This window comes from Oncorhynchus masou, chromosome 20 (genome assembly GCF_036934945.1).
Source record: "Oncorhynchus masou masou isolate Uvic2021 chromosome 20, UVic_Omas_1.1, whole genome shotgun sequence".
NCBI classification, from domain to species: Eukaryota; Metazoa; Chordata; class Actinopteri; order Salmoniformes; family Salmonidae; genus Oncorhynchus; species Oncorhynchus masou.
Window position 1 is genome coordinate 30,769,126 of NC_088231.1, and position 17,358 is coordinate 30,786,483.

Below are 17,358 nucleotides of genomic sequence, written 5' to 3' on the forward strand. Positions count from 1 at the left end.
GGAGTGGGATCGATTTGGAGGTGGAGGGTCCGTCATGGTCTGGGGCGATATGTCACAGCATCATCGGACTGAGCTTGTTGTTGAGATTGCCCTCAATGACGCTGTGCGTAACAGGGAAGACATCCTCCTCCCTCATGTGGTACCCTTCCTGCAGGCTCATCCTGACATGACCCTCCAGCATGACAATGCCATCAGCCATACTGCTCATTCTGTGCGTGATTTCCTGCAAGACACACACCATGGCCAGCGAAGAGCCCGGATCTCAATCCCATTGAGCACGTCTGGGACCTGTTGGATCGGAGGGTGAGGGCTAGGGCCATTCCCCCCAGAAATGTCCGGGAACTTGCAGGTGCCTTGGTGGAAGAGTGGGGTAACATCTCACAGCAAGAACTGGCAAATCTGGTGCAGGCCATGAGGAGGAGATGCACTGCAGTACTTAATGCAGCTGGTGGCCACACCAAATACTGACCGTTACTTTTGATATTGACCCCCCCTTTGTTCAGGGACACATTATTCCATTTCTGTTAGTCACATGTCTGTGGAACTTGTTCAGTTTGTCTCAGTTGATGAATCTTATGTTCATACAAATATTTACAGGTTACGTTTGCAGAAAATAAATGCAGTTGACAGTGAGAGAACATTTCATTTTTTGCTGAGTTTATATAAAAACACACTGCAGGGAGAAAACACACGTAAAACATTTCTGTGGAACACACACACACACACACACACACACACACACACGGTTCCCTCCCTCGTCTCTCTCTTTCTCCCTTCTCCCTCAATCTTTCTCTCCCTCGTCTCTCTCCTCCTCTCTCTCTCTCCCTCCCTCCCTCTTTTTTCTCTCTCTCTCTCCCTCCCTCATCTCTCCTCCCTTCTTCTCCCTCTTTCTCACATATATCTAATGAATACCCTTTTCACACACAATCTCTACACAGACACACAATCTCTACACAGACACACAATCTCTACACAGACACACAATCTCTACGCACACACACTACCCAGAGGTCACTTGGGGTGGTCACAGAGAAATAAAACTCAAGGCCTCTAATCTGTGACACTCTTCTCTTCTTCCATCCTCCTCTCTCTGTCTCTTATGGTGGTGTTGTGGTCGTATTGTGGTTGTATTGCGGTCAGTGCTGTACAGTCATGTTGAGCAGTCTCTTGCTCAGTAAGGTGTTGTGTTGCTTCAGGTAGTCGATGAGATCAGCTTGTTTCTCCACTACCTCCTCCAGACTGGAGCCCTCTCTGGAGAGGAACAGGACAACGTTAGAACAATAAAAAGGCAACATTAGGTGTTAACATAAGCCAGTCCAGGGTTAGGTGTGTATATATATATATATTTTTGCACGCCCAATTTTTCAGTTTTTGATTTGTTAAAAAAGTTTGAAATATCCAATAAATGTTGTTCCACTTCATGATTGTGTCCCACTTGTTGTTGATTCTTCACAAACAAATACAGTTTTATATCGTTATGTTTGAAGCCTGAAATGTGGCAAAAGGTCGCAAAGTTCAAGGGGGCCGAATACTTTCGCAAGGCACTGTATATCTGAAGTCAGTCCAGGGTTAGGTGTGTATATATATATATATATATATATCTGAAGTCAGTCCAGGGTTAGGTGTGTATATATATATATATATATATACCTGAAGCCAGTCCAGGGTTAGGTGTGTATATATATATATATATCTGAAGCCAGTCCAGGGTTAGGTGTGTATATATATATATATATCTGAAGTCAGTCCAGGGTTAGGTGTGTATATATATATATATATCTGAAGTCAGTCCAGGGTTAGGTGTGTATATATATATATATATATATATCTGAAGCCAGTCCAGGGTTAGGTGTGTATATATATACCTGAAGCCAGTCCAGGGTTAGGTGTGTATATATATATATATATATATCTGAAGTCAGTCCAGGGTTAGGTGTGTATATATATATATATATATATATATCTGAAGCCAGTCCAGGGTTAGGTGTGTATATATATACCTGAAGTCAGTCCAGGGTTAGGTGTGTATATATATATATATCTGAAGCCAGTCCAGGGTTAGGTGTGTATATATATATATATATATATCTGAAGTCAGTCCAGGGTTAGGTGTGTATATATATATATATATCTGAAGTCAGTCCAGGGTTAGGTGTGTATATATATATATATCTGAAGTCAGTCCAGGGTTAGGTGTGTATATATATATATCTGAAGTCAGTCCAGGGTTAGGTGTGTATATATATATATATATATATATCTGAAGTCAGTCCAGGGTTAGGTGTGTATATATATATATATATATATACACCTGAAGTCAGTCCAGGGTTAGGTGTGTATATATATATATATATATATATATATATCTGAAGTCAGTCCAGGGTTAGGTGTGTATATATATATATATATATACACCTGAAGTCAGTCCAGGGTTAGGTGTGTATATATATATATATATATATCTGAAGTCAGTCCAGGGTTAGGTGTGTATATATATATATATATATATATCTGAAGTCAGTCCAGGGTTAGGTGTATATATATATATCTGAAGTCAGTCCAGGGTTAGGTGTATATATATATATCTGAAGTCAGTCCAGGGTTAGGTGTGTATATATCTGAAGTCAGTCCAGGGTTAGGTGTGTATATACCTGAAGTCAGTCCAGGGTTAGGTGTGTATATATATATATATATCTGAAGTCAGTCCAGGGTTAGGTGTGTATATATATATATATATCTGAAGTCAGTCCAGGGTTAGGTGTGTATATATATATATATATCTGAAGTCAGTCCAGGGTTAGGTGTGTATATATATATATATATCTGAAGTCAGTCCAGGGTTAGGTGTGTATATATATATATATACCTGAAGTCAGTCCAGGGTTAGGTGTGTATATACCTGAAGTCAGTCCAGGGTTAGGTGTGTATATATATATATATATCTGAAGTCAGTCCAGGGTTAGGTGTGTATATATATATATATATATATCTGAAGTCAGTCCAGGGTTAGGTGTGTATATATATACCTGAAGCCAGTCCAGGGTTAGGTGTGTATATATATATATATATCTGAAGTCAGTCCAGGGTTAGGTGTGTATATATATATATATATATATATCTGAAGTCAGTCCAGGGTTAGGTGTGTATATATATATATATATATATACACCTGAAGTCAGTCCAGGGTTAGGTGTGTATATATATATATATATATATATATATATATCTGAAGTCAGTCCAGGGTTAGGTGTGTATATATATATATATATATACACCTGAAGTCAGTCCAGGGTTAGGTGTGTATATATATATATATATATATCTGAAGTCAGTCCAGGGTTAGGTGTGTATATATATATATATATATATATATCTGAAGTCAGTCCAGGGTTAGGTGTATATATATATATATATATATATATATCTGAAGTCAGTCCAGGGTTAGGTGTGTATATATATATATCTGAAGTCAGTCCAGGGTTAGGTGTGTATATATATATATCTGAAGCCAGTCCAGGGTTAGGTGTGTATATATATATATCTGAAGCCAGTCCAGGGTTAGGTGTGTATATATATATATATATATACACCTGAAGTCAGTCCAGGGTTAGGTGTGTATATATATATATATATATATCTGAAGTCAGTCCAGGGTTAGGTGTGTATATATATATATATATATATATCTGAAGTCAGTCCAGGGTTAGGTGTATATATATATATATATATATATCTGAAGTCAGTCCAGGGTTAGGTGTGTATATATATATATATATATATATCTGAAGTCAGTCCAGGGTTAGGTGTATATATATATATATATATATATCTGAAGCCAGTCCAGGGTTAGGTGTGTATATATATATATATATCTGAAGTCAGTCCAGGGTTAGGTGTGTATATACCTGAAGTCAGTCCAGGGTTAGGTGTGTATATACCTGAAGTCAGTCCAGGGTTAGGTGTGTATATACCTGAAGTCAGTCCAGGGTTAGGTGTGTATATACCTGAAGCCAGTCCAGGGTTAGGTGTGTATATATATATATATATATATATCTGAAGTCAGTCCAGGGTTAGGTGTATATATATATATATATATATATCTGAAGCCAGTCCAGGGTTAGGTGTGTATATATATATATATATCTGAAGTCAGTCCAGGGTTAGGTGTGTATATACCTGAAGCCAGTCCAGGGTTAGGTGTGTATATACCTGAAGTCAGTCCAGGGTTAGGTGTGTATATACCTGAAGTCAGTCCAGGGTTAGGTGTGTATATATATATATACCTGAAGTCAGTCCAGGGTTAGGTGTGTATATACCTGAAGTCAGTCCAGGGTTAGGTGTGTATATACCTGAAGTCAGTCCAGGGTTAGGTGTGTATATACCTGAAGCCAGTCCAGGGTTAGGTGTGTATATATATATATATACCTGAAGTCAGTCCAGGGTTAGGTGTGTATATATATATATATATCTGAAGTCAGTCCAGGGTTAGGTGTGTATATATATATATATATATATATCTGAAGTCAGTCCAGGGTTAGGTGTATATATATATATATATATATATATATCTGAAGTCAGTCCAGGGTTAGGTGTGTATATATATATATATATATATATCTGAAGTCAGTCCAGGGTTAGGTGTATATATATATATATATATATATCTGAAGCCAGTCCAGGGTTAGGTGTGTATATATATATATATACCTGAAGTCAGTCCAGGGTTAGGTGTGTATATACCTGAAGTCAGTCCAGGGTTAGGTGTGTATATATATATATATATCTGAAGTCAGTCCAGGGTTAGGTGTGTATATACCTGAAGTCAGTCCAGGGTTAGGTGTGTATATACCTGAAGTCAGTCCAGGGTTAGGTGTGTATATATCTGAAGTCAGTCCAGGGTTAGGTGTGTATATATATATATACCTGAAGTCAGTCCAGGGTTAGGTGTGTATATACCTGAAGCCAGTCCAGGGTTAGGTGTGTATATATATATATATATATACCTGAAGCCAGTCCAGGGTTAGGTGTGTATATATATATATATACCTGAAGTCAGTCCAGGGTTAGGTGTGTATATACCTGAAGTCAGTCCAGGGTTAGGTGTGTATATACCTGAAGTCAGTCCAGGGTTAGGTGTGTATATACCTGAAGCCAGTCCAGGGTTAGGTGTGTATATATATATATATATCTGAAGTCAGTCCAGGGTTAGGTGTGTATATACCTGAAGTCAGTCCAGGGTTAGGTGTGTATATACCTGAAGTCAGTCCAGGGTTAGGTGTGTATATATCTGAAGCCAGTCCAGGGTTAGGTGTGTATATATATATATATATCTGAAGTCAGTCCAGGGTTAGGTGTGTATATACCTGAAGTCAGTCCAGGGTTAGGTGTGTATATACCTGAAGCCAGTCCAGGGTTAGGTGTGTATATATCTGAAGCCAGTCCAGGGTTAGGTGTGTATATACCTGAAGTCAGTCCAGGGTTAGGTGTGTATATATATATATACCTGAAGTCAGTCCAGGGTTAGGTGTGTATATACCTGAAGCCAGTCCAGGGTTAGGTGTGTATATATATATATATACCTGAAGTCAGTCCAGGGTTAGGTGTGTATATATATACCTGAAGTCAGTCCAGGGTTAGGTGTGTATATACCTGAAGTCAGTCCAGGGTTAGGTGTGTATATACCTGAAGTCAGTCCAGGGTTAGGTGTGTATATACCTGAAGTCAGTCCAGGGTTAGGTGTGTATATATATATATATATATATATCTGAAGTCAGTCCAGGGTTAGGTGTGTATATATATATATATATATATACCTGAAGCCAGTCCAGGGTTAGGTGTGTATATATATATATATATATATCTGAAGTCAGTCCAGGGTTAGGTGTGTATATATATATCTGAAGCCAGTCCAGGGTTAGGTGTGTATATACCTGAAGTCAGTCCAGGGTTAGGTGTGTATATATATATATACCTGAAGCCAGTCCAGGGTTAGGTGTGTATATACCTGAAGTCAGTCCAGGGTTAGGTGTGTATATATATATATACCTGAAGTCAGTCCAGGGTTAGGTGTGTATATATATATATATATATATATCTGAAGTCAGTCCAGGGTTAGGTGTGTATATATATATATATATATATACCTGAAGCCAGTCCAGGGTTAGGTGTGTATATATATATATATATATATATATCTGAAGTCAGTCCAGGGTTAGGTGTGTATATATATATATATATATATATCTGAAGTCAGTCCAGGGTTAGGTGTATATATATATATATATATATATATATGAAGTCAGTCCAGGGTTAGGTGTATATATATATATATATATATATCTGAAGTCAGTCCAGGGTTAGGTGTGTATATATATATATATATATATATCTGAAGTCAGTCCAGGGTTAGGTGTATATATATATATATATATATATCTGAAGTCAGTCCAGGGTTAGGTGTGTATATATATATATATATATATCTGAAGTCAGTCCAGGGTTAGGTGTATATATATATATATATATATATCTGAAGCCAGTCCAGGGTTAGGTGTGTATATATATATATATATCTGAAGTCAGTCCAGGGTTAGGTGTGTATATACCTGAAGTCAGTCCAGGGTTAGGTGTGTATATACCTGAAGTCAGTCCAGGGTTAGGTGTGTATATATATATATATACCTGAAGTCAGTCCAGGGTTAGGTGTGTATATACCTGAAGCCAGTCCAGGGTTAGGTGTGGATATATATATATATATCTGAAGTCAGTCCAGGGTTAGGTGTGTATATATATATATATATCTGAAGTCAGTCCAGGGTTAGGTGTGTATATATATATATATACCTGAAGTCAGTCCAGGGTTAGGTGTGTATATATATATATATATATCTGAAGCCAGTCCAGGGTTAGGTGTGTATATATATATATATATCTGAAGTCAGTCCAGGGTTAGGTGTGTATATATATATATATATCTGAAGTCAGTCCAGGGTTAGGTGTGTATATATATATATATATCTGAAGTCAGTCCAGGGTTAGGTGTGTATATACCTGAAGTCAGTCCAGGGTTAGGTGTGTATATACCTGAAGTCAGTCCAGGGTTAGGTGTGTGTATATATATATATACCTGAAGTCAGTCCAGGGTTAGGTGTGTATATACCTGAAGCCAGTCCAGGGTTAGGTGTGTATATATCTGAAGTCAGTCCAGGGTTAGGTGTGTATATACCTGAAGCCAGTCCAGGGTTAGGTGTGTATATACCTGAAGTCAGTCCAGGGTTAGGTGTGTATATACCTGAAGTCAGTCCAGGGTTAGGTGTGTGTATATATATATATACCTGAAGTCAGTCCAGGGTTAGGTGTGTATATACCTGAAGCCAGTCCAGGGTTAGGTGTGTATATATATATATATACCTGAAGTCAGTCCAGGGTTAGGTGTGTATATACCTGAAGCCAGTCCAGGGTTAGGTGTGTATATACCTGAAGTCAGTCCAGGGTTAGGTGTGTATATACCTGAAGTCAGTCCAGGGTTAGGTGTGTATATATATATATATACCTGAAGCCAGTCCAGGGTTAGGTGTATATATACCTGAAGTCAGTCCAGGGTTAGGTGTGTATATACCTGAAGCCAGTCCAGGGTTAGGTGTGTATATACCTGAAGCCAGTCTCAGTAGTGTTGTAGGAGTTAGATGGTTCCTCCTGACTGATATCTGGACCAGCTCTGTCTCTGTTGAATCTCACCACCCTGACTGGAGAGAGAAAGTGAACACACAACATTAACTTGTAACCAATCAGTCTTTCCCTACTCTCTCCCTCGCTTTCCCGAGCTCCTTCAGTCTCCCCCTCAGTCACAGTCCCCCTCAGTCACCGTCCCCCTCAGCCACCGTCCCCCTCAGCCACCGTCCCCCTCAGCCACCGTCCCCCTCAGCCACCGTCCCCCTCAGTCACCGTCCCCCTCAGCCACAGTCCCCCTCAGCCACCGTCCCCCTCAGCCACCGTCCCCCTCAGCCACCGTCCCCCTCAGCCACAGTCCCCCTCAGCCACCGTCCCCCTCAGTCACCGTCCCCCTCAGTCACCGTCCCCCTCAGCCACAGTCCCCCTCAGCCACAGTCCCCCTCAGCCACCGTCCCCCTCAGTCACCGTCCCCCTCAGTCACCGTCCCCCTCAGCCACAGTCCCCCTCCGTCACAGTCCCCCTCAGTCACCGTCCCCCTCAGTCACAGTCCCCCTCAGTCACAGTCCCCCTCAGCCACCGTCCCCCTCAGTCACAGTCCCCCTCAGCCACAGTCCCCCTCAGCCACCGTCCCCCTCAGCCACCGTCCCCCTCAGCCACCGTCCCCCTCAGTCACAGTCCCCCTCAGCCACCGTCCCCCTCAGCCACCGTCCCCCTCAGTCACAGTCCCCCTCAGCCACCGTCCCCCTCAGCCACCGTCCCCCTCAGCCACCGTCCCCCTCAGCCACCGTCCCCCTCAGTCACAGTCCCCCTCAGTCACCGTCCCCCTCAGTCACCGTCCCCCTCAGCCACCGTCCCCCTCAGCCACAGTCCCCCTCAGCCACAGTCCCCCTCAGTCTGTCTCCCACTCAAATTAAATTCAAGGGGCTTTATTGGAAAGGGAACCATATGTTAACTTTGCCAAATACAGTGAAATAGATAATAAACAGAAGTGACACAGTAAACATTACAAAAGTTCCAAAAGAATAGAGACATTTCAGATGTGATACTAAGGCTTTTTACAGTGTTGTAACGGTGTGCAAGTCTCTCTCTCTGGAATGTGAAGTATTTCTCAAGGTTGGTTCTGTGTGTGTGTGTTTAGGGTAAATATATATACACAGAGAGAGGGATAGAGAAAGAGAGCAAGAGAGAGATAGAGAGGGATAGAGATAGATAGATAGAGAGAGATGAAGAGAGAGAGAGAGAGAGAGAGAGAGAGAGGGATGATATGAAGGGGTTGAGTGCAGTAGTTAGACAGTAGAGATGTGACACATTCCACACCTCCCTCTAAGAGACGACACACACCGTCTGTCTGCCGTTCCTCTGCTGTTCGTTCAGCGCGGGGTGCTGGGTCTTCACCGATCCACCTGCACCCCAAAACCACAGACCCCATCTGGGGCCCGGATCCAGAAGTGTAAATAATGTCCTGGGTCTGATCTGATTGGGTGTAATCTCAAACAATTGCTGCAGTAGAGACAAAGAAAGACATCAGATCATTTCTGCTGCTGCTTTTCACCAGAGCTTGTTGTTGTTGTTGGCCAATCAGAGGTCATCAAAGTGGCAATAGGCTCATACAGCCCCCGTGTGGTAAAAGTTAGGAGATATCTAATCAATGGAGGATGGAATTAAAATGAAAGATTTAAAAAGAAAAGGATGGGCTACAACCACCAAGAGCCAACAGCTAGGCTGCTACTTTATATTCTAAATTAAAAGGAGAAGTACGGGCTACAACCACCAAGAGCCAACGGCTAGGCTGCTACTTTATATTCTAAATTAAAAGGAGAAGGACGGGCTACAACCACCAAGAGCCAACGGCTAGGCTGCTACTTTATATTCTGAAATAAAAGGAGAAGGACAGGCTACAACCACCAAGAGCCAACAGCTAGGCTGCTACTTTATATTCTAAATTAAAAGGAGAAGGACGGGCGACAACCACCAAGAGCCAACAGCTAGGCTGCTACTTTATAATCTAAATTAAAAGGAGAAGGAGAAGGATGGGCTACAACCACCAAGAGCCAACAGCTAGGCTGCTACTTTATATTCTAAATTAAAAAGGAGAAGGACGGGCGACAACCACCAAGAGCCAACAGCTAGGCTGCTACTTTATAATCTAAATTAAAAGGAGAAGGAGAAGGATGGGCTACAACCACCAAGAGCCAACAGCTAGGCTGCTACTTTATATTCTAAATTAAAAGGAGAAGGACGGGCTACAACCACCAAGAGCCAACGGCTAGGCTGCTACTTTATATTCTAAATTAAAAGGAGAAGGAGAAGGATGGGCTACAACCACCAAGAGCCAACAGCTAGGCTGCTACTTTATATTCTAAATTAAAAGGAGAGGGACGGGCTACAACCACCAAGAGCCAACGGCTAGGCTGCTACTTTATATTCTGAATTAAAAGGAGAAGGATGGGCTACAACCACCAAGAGCCAACAGCTAGGCTGCTACTTTATATTCTAAATTAAAAGGAGAAGGAGAAGGATGGGCTACAACCACCAAGAGCCAACGGCTAGGCTGCTACTTTATATTCTAAATTAAAAGGAGAAGGAGAAGGATGGGCTACAACCACCAAGAGCCAACAGCTAGGCTGCTACTTTATATTCTGAATTAAAAGAAGAAGGATGGGCTACAACCACCAAGAGCCAACAGCTAGGCTGCTACTTTATATTCTAAATTAAAAGGAGAAGGAGAAGGATGGGCTACAACCACCAAGAGCCAACGGCTAGGCTGCTACTTTATATTCTAAATTAAAAGGAGAGGGACGGGCTACAACCACCAAGAGGCAACAGCTAGGCTGCTACTTTATATTCTGAAGGAGAAGGACGGGCTACAACCACCAAGAGCCAACAGCTAGGCTGCTACTTTATATTCTGAATTAAAAGGAGAAGGACGGGCTACAACCACCAAGAGCCAACAGCTAAGCTGCTACTTTATATTCTGAATGGAGTTGTTGTCGTTATCTGGAACTGTAGGATGAGAACTGTAACCCTAACCCTATCTGTAGGATGAGAACTGTAACCCTAACCCTATCTGTAGGATGAGAAAGCTCATTCACTGCAGCCCACAGTTAGCCTAGCTAGCTATCATTAGCTAGCTTGACTAGCTTCTTCCGGTCTGATACCGTCGAGACAGGTACTAGAATGACAGATTACTAGCCACTACAGATTACTAACCACTAGGCTAACCTGCCGCCCCGTCGAGACAGGTACTAGAACGACAGATTACTAGTCCAACGCTCTAACCACTCGGCTACCCTGCCGCCCCGTCGAGACAGGTACTAGAACGACAGATTACTAGTCCAACGCTCTAACCACTAGGCTACCCTGCCGCCCCGTCGAGACAGGTACTAGAACGACAGATTACTAGTCCAACGCTCTAACCACTAGGCTACCCTGCCGCCCCGTCGAGACAGGTACTAGAACGACAGATTACTAGTCCAACGCTCTAACCACGAGGCTACCCTGCCGCCCCGTCGAGACAGGTACTAGAACGACAGATTACTAGTCCAACGCTCTAAGCACTAGGCTACCCTGCCGCCCCGTCGAGACAGGTACTAGAACGACAGATTACTAGTCCAACGCTCTAACCACTAGGCTACCCTGCCGCCCCGTCGAGACAGGTACTAAACTCAGTCTGGTGTAATGCTTGACCCTCTCAGTTCAGCCCATTAGGAATGGTAGGAGTCTCAGTCCATCCCATTAGGAATGGTAGGAGTCTCAGTCCATCCCATTAGGAATGGTAGGAGTCTCAGTCCATCCCATTAGGAATGGTAGGAGTCTCAGTCCATCCCATTAGGAATGGTAGGAGTCTCAGTCCATCCCATTAGGAATGGTAGGAGTCTCAGTCCAACCCATTAGGAATGGTAGGAGTCTCAGTCCATCCCATTAGGAATGGTAGGAGTCTCAGTCCATCCCATTAGGAATGGTAGGAGTCTTAGTCCATCCCATTAGGAATGGTAGGAGTCTCAGTCCATCCCATTAGGAATGGTAGGAGTCTCAGTCCAGCCCATTAGGAATGGTAGGAGTCTCAGTCCATCCCATTAGGAATGGTAGGAGTCTCAGTTCAGCCCATTAGGAATGGTAGGAGTCTCAGTCCATCCCATTAGGAATGGTAGGAGTCTCAGTCCATCCCATTAGGAATGGTAGGAGTCTCAGTCCAGCCCATTAGGAATGGTAGGAGTCTCAGTCCATCCCATTAGGAATGGTTGGAGTCTCAGTCCATCCCATTAGGAATGTTAGGACTCTCAGTCCATCCCATTAGGAATGTTAGGAGTCTCAGTCCATCCCATTAGGAATGGAAGGAGTCTCAGTCCATCCCATTAGGAACGGTAGGAGTCTCAGTCCAGCCCATTAGGAACGGTAGGAGTCTCAGTCCAGCCCATTAGGAATGGTAGGAGTCTCAGTGGGTGTTACAACATGGTACAGTTAGAGATATCATGTTGTCTAGGTAACTACAGAACACAGCGGTTTTCGTTTACTTCCATTTATTAACCTCATTTACACATTAAGTCACCAGGACTAAACTCAGCAAAAAAAGAAACGCTCCTTTTTCAGGATCCGGTCTTTCAAAGGTAATTCGTTAAAAACCCAAATAACTTCACAGATTTTCATTGTAAAGGGTTTAAACACTGTTTCCCATGCTTGTTCAATGAACCATAAACAATTAATGAACATGCACCTGTGGAACGGTCGTTAAGCTTACAGACGGTAGGCAATTAAGGTCACAGTTATGAAAACTTAGGACACTAAAGAGGACTTTCTACTGACTCTGAAAAACACCAAAAGAAAGATGCCCAGTGTCCCTGCTCATCTGTTTAAATGTGCCTTAGGCATGCTGCAAGGAGGTATGAGGACTGCAGATGTGGCCAGGGCAATACATTGCAATGTCTGTACTGTGAGACTGCTAAGACAGCGCTACAGGGAGACAGGACGGACAGCTGATCGTCCTCGCAGTGGCAGACCACGTGTAACAACACCTGCACAGTATCGGTACATCCGAACATCACACCTGCGGGACAGGTACAGGATGGCAACAACAACTGCCCGAGTTACACCAGGAAACGCACAATCCCTCCATCAGTGCTCAGACTGTCCGCAATAGGCTGAGAGAGGCTGGACTGAGGGCTTGTAGGCCCGTTGTAAGGCAGGACAACGAGTAGCGGTTTGGTCTCACCAGGGGTGATGGTCGGATTCACAAATATCGTCAAAGGAATGATGGTTACGCCGATGACTGTAGTCTGGAGTGGGATCGATTTGGAGGTGGAGGGTCCGTCATACAGGGGTACCAGTTGGTTAAGGGCTTGTAAGCAAGCATTTCACTGTAAGGTCTACACCTGTTGTATTCGGGGCACGTGACAAACACGATTTGATTTAATAGTCTACTATAACATGAGTCAGCTTGGCTGGTTGCTGTCCCTCCCTCCCTTCCTCCCTCCCTCCCCCTCCTCCTATGACAGGTAATAGTATCCTATAACATGAGTCAGCTTGGCTGGTTGCTGTCTCTCCCTCTCTCCCTCCCTCCCTCCCTCCCTCCCTCCCTCCCTCCCTCCCTCCCTCCCTCCCTCCCTCCTCCTCCTCCTATGACAGGTAATAGTATCCTATAACATGAGTCAGCTTGGCTGGTTGCTGTCTCTCCCTCCCTCCCTCTCTCCCTCCCTCCCTCCCTCCCTCCCTCCCTCCCTCCCTCCCTCCCCCTCCTCCTCCTATGACAGGTAAGAGTATCCTATAACATGAGTCAGCTTGGCTGGTTGCTGTCCCTCCCTCCCTCCCTCCCTCCCTCCCTCCCCCTCCTCCTATGACAGGTAATAGTATCCTATAACATGAGTCAGCTTGGCTGGTTGCTGTCCCTCCCTCCCTCCCTCCCTCCCTCCCCCTCCTCCTATGACAGGTAATAGTATCCTATAACATGAGTCAGCTTGGCTGGTTGCTGTCTCTCCCTCCCTCCCTCCCTCCCTCCCTCCCTCCCTCCCTCCCTCCCTCCCTCCCCCTATGACAGGTAATAGTCTACTATAACATGAGTCAGCTTGGCTGGTTGCTGTCTCTCCCTCCCTCCCTCCCTCCCTCCCTCCCTCCCTCCCTCCCCCTCCTCCCCCTATGACAGGTAATAGTATCCTATAACATGAGTCAGTTTGGCTGGTTGCTGTCTCTCCCTCCCTCCCTCCCTCCCTCCCCCTCCTCCTCCTATGACAGGTAATAGTATCCTATAACATGAGTCAGCTTGGCTGGTTGCTGTCCCTCCCTCCCTCCCTCCCTCCCTCCCTCCCTCCCTCCCCCCCTATGACAGGTAATAGTATCCTATAACATGAGTCAGCTTGGCTGGTTGCTGTCCCTCCCTCCCTCCCTCCCCCCTCCCCCTATGACAGGTAATAGTATCCTATAACATGAGTCAGCTTGGCTGGTTGCTGTCCCTCCCTCCCTCCCTCCCTCCCTCCCTCCCCCTATGACAGGTAATAGTCTACTATAACATGAGTCAGCTTGGCTGGTTGCTGTCTCTCCCTCCCTCCCTCCCTCCCCTCCTCCTCCTATGACAGGTAATAGTATCCTATAACATGAGTCAGCTTGGCTGGTTGCTGTCCCTCCCTCCCTCCCTCCCTCTCTCCCTCCCTCCCTCCCTCCCCCTATGACAGGTAATAGTATCCTATAACATGAGTCAGCTTGGCTGGTTGCTGTCTCTCCCTCCCTCCCTCCCTCCCTCCCTCCCTCCCTCCCTCCCTCCCCCTCCTCCTCCTATGACAGGTAATAGTATCCTATAACATGAGTCAGCTTGGCTGGTTGCTGTCTCTCCCTCCCTCCCTCCCTCCCTCCCTCCCTCCCCCCCCTCCTCCTATGACAGGTAATAGTATCCTATAACATGAGTCAGCTTGGCTGGTTGCTGTCTCTCCCTCCCTCCCTCCCTCCCTCCCTCCCTCCCTCCCCCTGCTCCTCCTATGACAGGTAATAGTATCCTATAACATGAGTCAGCTTGGCTGGTTGCTGTCTCTCCCTCCCTCCCTCCCTCCCTCCCCCTCCTCCTATGACAGGTAATAGTATCCTATAACATGAGTCAGCTTGGCTGGTTGCTGTCTCTCCCTCCCTCCCCCCCCTCCCTCCCTCCCTCCCTCCCTCCCCCTCCTCCTATGACAGGTAATAGTATCCTATAACATGAGTCAGCTTGGCTGGTTGCTGTCTCTCCCTCCCTCCCTCCCTCCCTCCCTCCCTCCCCCTCCTCCTATGACAGGTAATAGTATCCTATAACATGAGTCAGCTTGGCTGGTTGCTGTCTCTCCCTCCCTCCCTCCCTCCCCCCCCCCTCCCTCCCTCCCTCCCTCCCCCTCCTCCTATGACAGGTAATAGTATCCTATAACATGAGTCAGCTTGGCTGGTTGCTGTCTCTCCCTCCCTCCCTCCCTCCCTCCCTCCCTCCCTCCCTCCCTCCCCCTCCTCCTATGACAGGTAATAGTATCCTATAACATGAGTCAGCTTGGCTGGTTGCTGTCTCTCCCTCCCTCCCTCCCTCCCTCCCTCCCTCCCCCTCCTCCCCCTATGACAGGTAATAGTATCCTATAACATGAGTCAGCTTGGCTGGTTGCTGTCTCTCCCTCCCTCCCTCCCTCCCTCCCCCTCCTCCTCCTATGACAGGTAATAGTATCCTATAACATGAGTCAGCTTGGCTGGTTGCTGTCCCTCCCTCCCTCCCTCCCTCCCTCCCTCCCTCCCTCCCTCCCCCTCCTCCTATGACAGGTAATAGTATCCTATAACATGAGTCAGCTTGGCTGGTTGCTGTCTCTCCCTCCCTCCCTCCCTCCCTCCCCCCCCTCCCCCTCCTCCCCCTATGACAGGTAATAGTATCCTATAACATGAGTCAGCTTGGCTGGTTGCTGTCTCTCCCTCCCTCCCTCCCTCCCTCCCTCCCCCTCCTCCTCCTATGACAGGTAATAGTATCCTATAACATGAGTCAGCTTGGCTGGTTGCTGTCCCTCCCTCCCTCCCTCCCTCCCTCCCTCCCTCCCTCCCTCCCTCCCTCCCTCCCCCTATGACAGGTAATAGTATCCTATAACATGAGTCAGCTTGGCTGGTTGCTGTCCCTCCCTCCCTCCCTCCCTCCCTCCCTCCCTCCCTCCCTCCCTCCCTCCCTCCCTCCCTCCCCCTATGACAGGTAATAGTATCCTATAACATGAGTCAGCTTGGCTGGTTGCTGTCCCTCCCTCCCTCCCTCCCTCCCTCCCTCCCCCTATGACAGGTAATAGTCTACTATAACATGAGTCAGCTTGGCTGGTTGCTGTCTCTCCCTCCCTCCCTCCCTCCCTCCCTCCCTCCCCCTCCTCCTCCTATGACAGGTAATAGTATCCTATAACATGAGTCAGCTTGGCTGGTTGCTGTCCCTCCCTCCCTCCCTCTCTCCCTCCCTCCCCCTATGACAGGTAATAGTATCCTATAACATGAGTCAGCTTGGCTGGTTGCTGTCTCTCCCTCCCTCCCTCCCTCCCTCCCTCCCTCCCTCCCCCTCCTCCTCCTATGACAGGTAATAGTATCCTATAACATGAGTCAGCTTGGCTGGTTGCTGTCTCTCCCTCCCTCCCTCCCTCCCTCCCTCCCTCCCTCCCTCCCTCCCCCTCCTCCTCCTATGACAGGTAATAGTATCCTATAACATGAGTCAGCTTGGCTGGTTGCTGTCTCTCCCTCCCTCCCTCCCCCTGCTCCTCCTATGACAGGTAATAGTATCCTATAACATGAGTCAGCTTGGCTGGTTGCTGTCTCTCCCTCCCTCCCTCCCTCCCTCCCTCCTATGACAGGTAATAGTATCCTATAACATGAGTCAGCTTGGCTGGTTGCTGTCCCTCCCTCTCTCCCTCCCTCCCTCCCTCCCTCCCTCCCTCCCTCCCTCCCCCTGCTCCTCCTATGACAGGTAATAGTATCCTATAACATGAGTCAGCTTGGCTGGTTGCTGTCTCTCCCTCCCCCTCCCTCCCTCCCTCCCTCCCTCCCCCTCCTCCTATGACAGGTAATAGTATCCTATAACATGAGTCAGCTTGGCTGGTTGCTGTCTCTCCCTCTCTCCCTCCCTCCCTCCCTCCCTCCCTCCCCCCCCCTCCTATGACAGGTAATAGTATCCTATAACATGAGTCAGCTTGGCTGGTTGCTGTCTCTCCCTCCCTCCCTCCCCCTCCTCCTCCTATGACAGGTAATAGTATCCTATAACATGAGTCAGCTTGGCTGGTTGCTGTCTCTCCCTCCCCCCCTCCCTCCCTCCCTCCCTCCCTCCCTCCCTCCCTCCCCCCCCTCCTCCTATGACAGGTAATAGTATCCTATAACATGAGTCAGCTTGGCTGGTTGCTGTCTCTCCCTCCCTCCCTCCCTCCCTCCCTCCCTCCCCCTCCTCCTATGACAGGTAATAGTATCCTATAACATGAGTCAGCTTGGCTGGTTGCTGTCTCTCCCTCCCTCCCTCCCTCCCTCTCTCCCTCCCTCCCTCCCTCCCTCCCCCTCCTCCTATGACAGGTAATAGTATCCTATAACATGAGTCAGCTTGGCTGGTTGCTGTCCCTCCCTCCCTCCCTCCCTCCCTCCCCCTCCTCCTATGACAGGTAATAGTATCCTATAACATGAGTCAGCTTGGTTGGTTGCTGTCCCTCCCTCCCTCCCTCCCTCCCTCCCTCCCTCCTATGACAGGTA

At 46.4% G+C, this 17,358-nt stretch overlaps 1 protein-coding gene across 1 annotated transcript in view; it reads right to left on the minus strand.

Moving 5' to 3' along the window:
• Positions 1 to 852: 852 nt before the first annotated feature.
• The window catches only part of LOC135507246 (transmembrane protein 192-like), a 38,682-nt gene continuing 22,176 nt past the window's right edge, over positions 853 to 17,358 (minus strand). The window contains exons 5-6 of the mRNA XM_064926842.1: positions 7,652 to 7,745; positions 853 to 1,251 (exon numbers count right to left, since the gene is read on the minus strand). Coding sequence (XP_064782914.1) covers positions 1,137 to 1,251; positions 7,652 to 7,745 — 209 coding nt within the window. The 3' untranslated portion in view covers positions 853 to 1,136. The remainder of the gene's footprint in view (positions 1,252 to 7,651; positions 7,746 to 17,358) is intronic.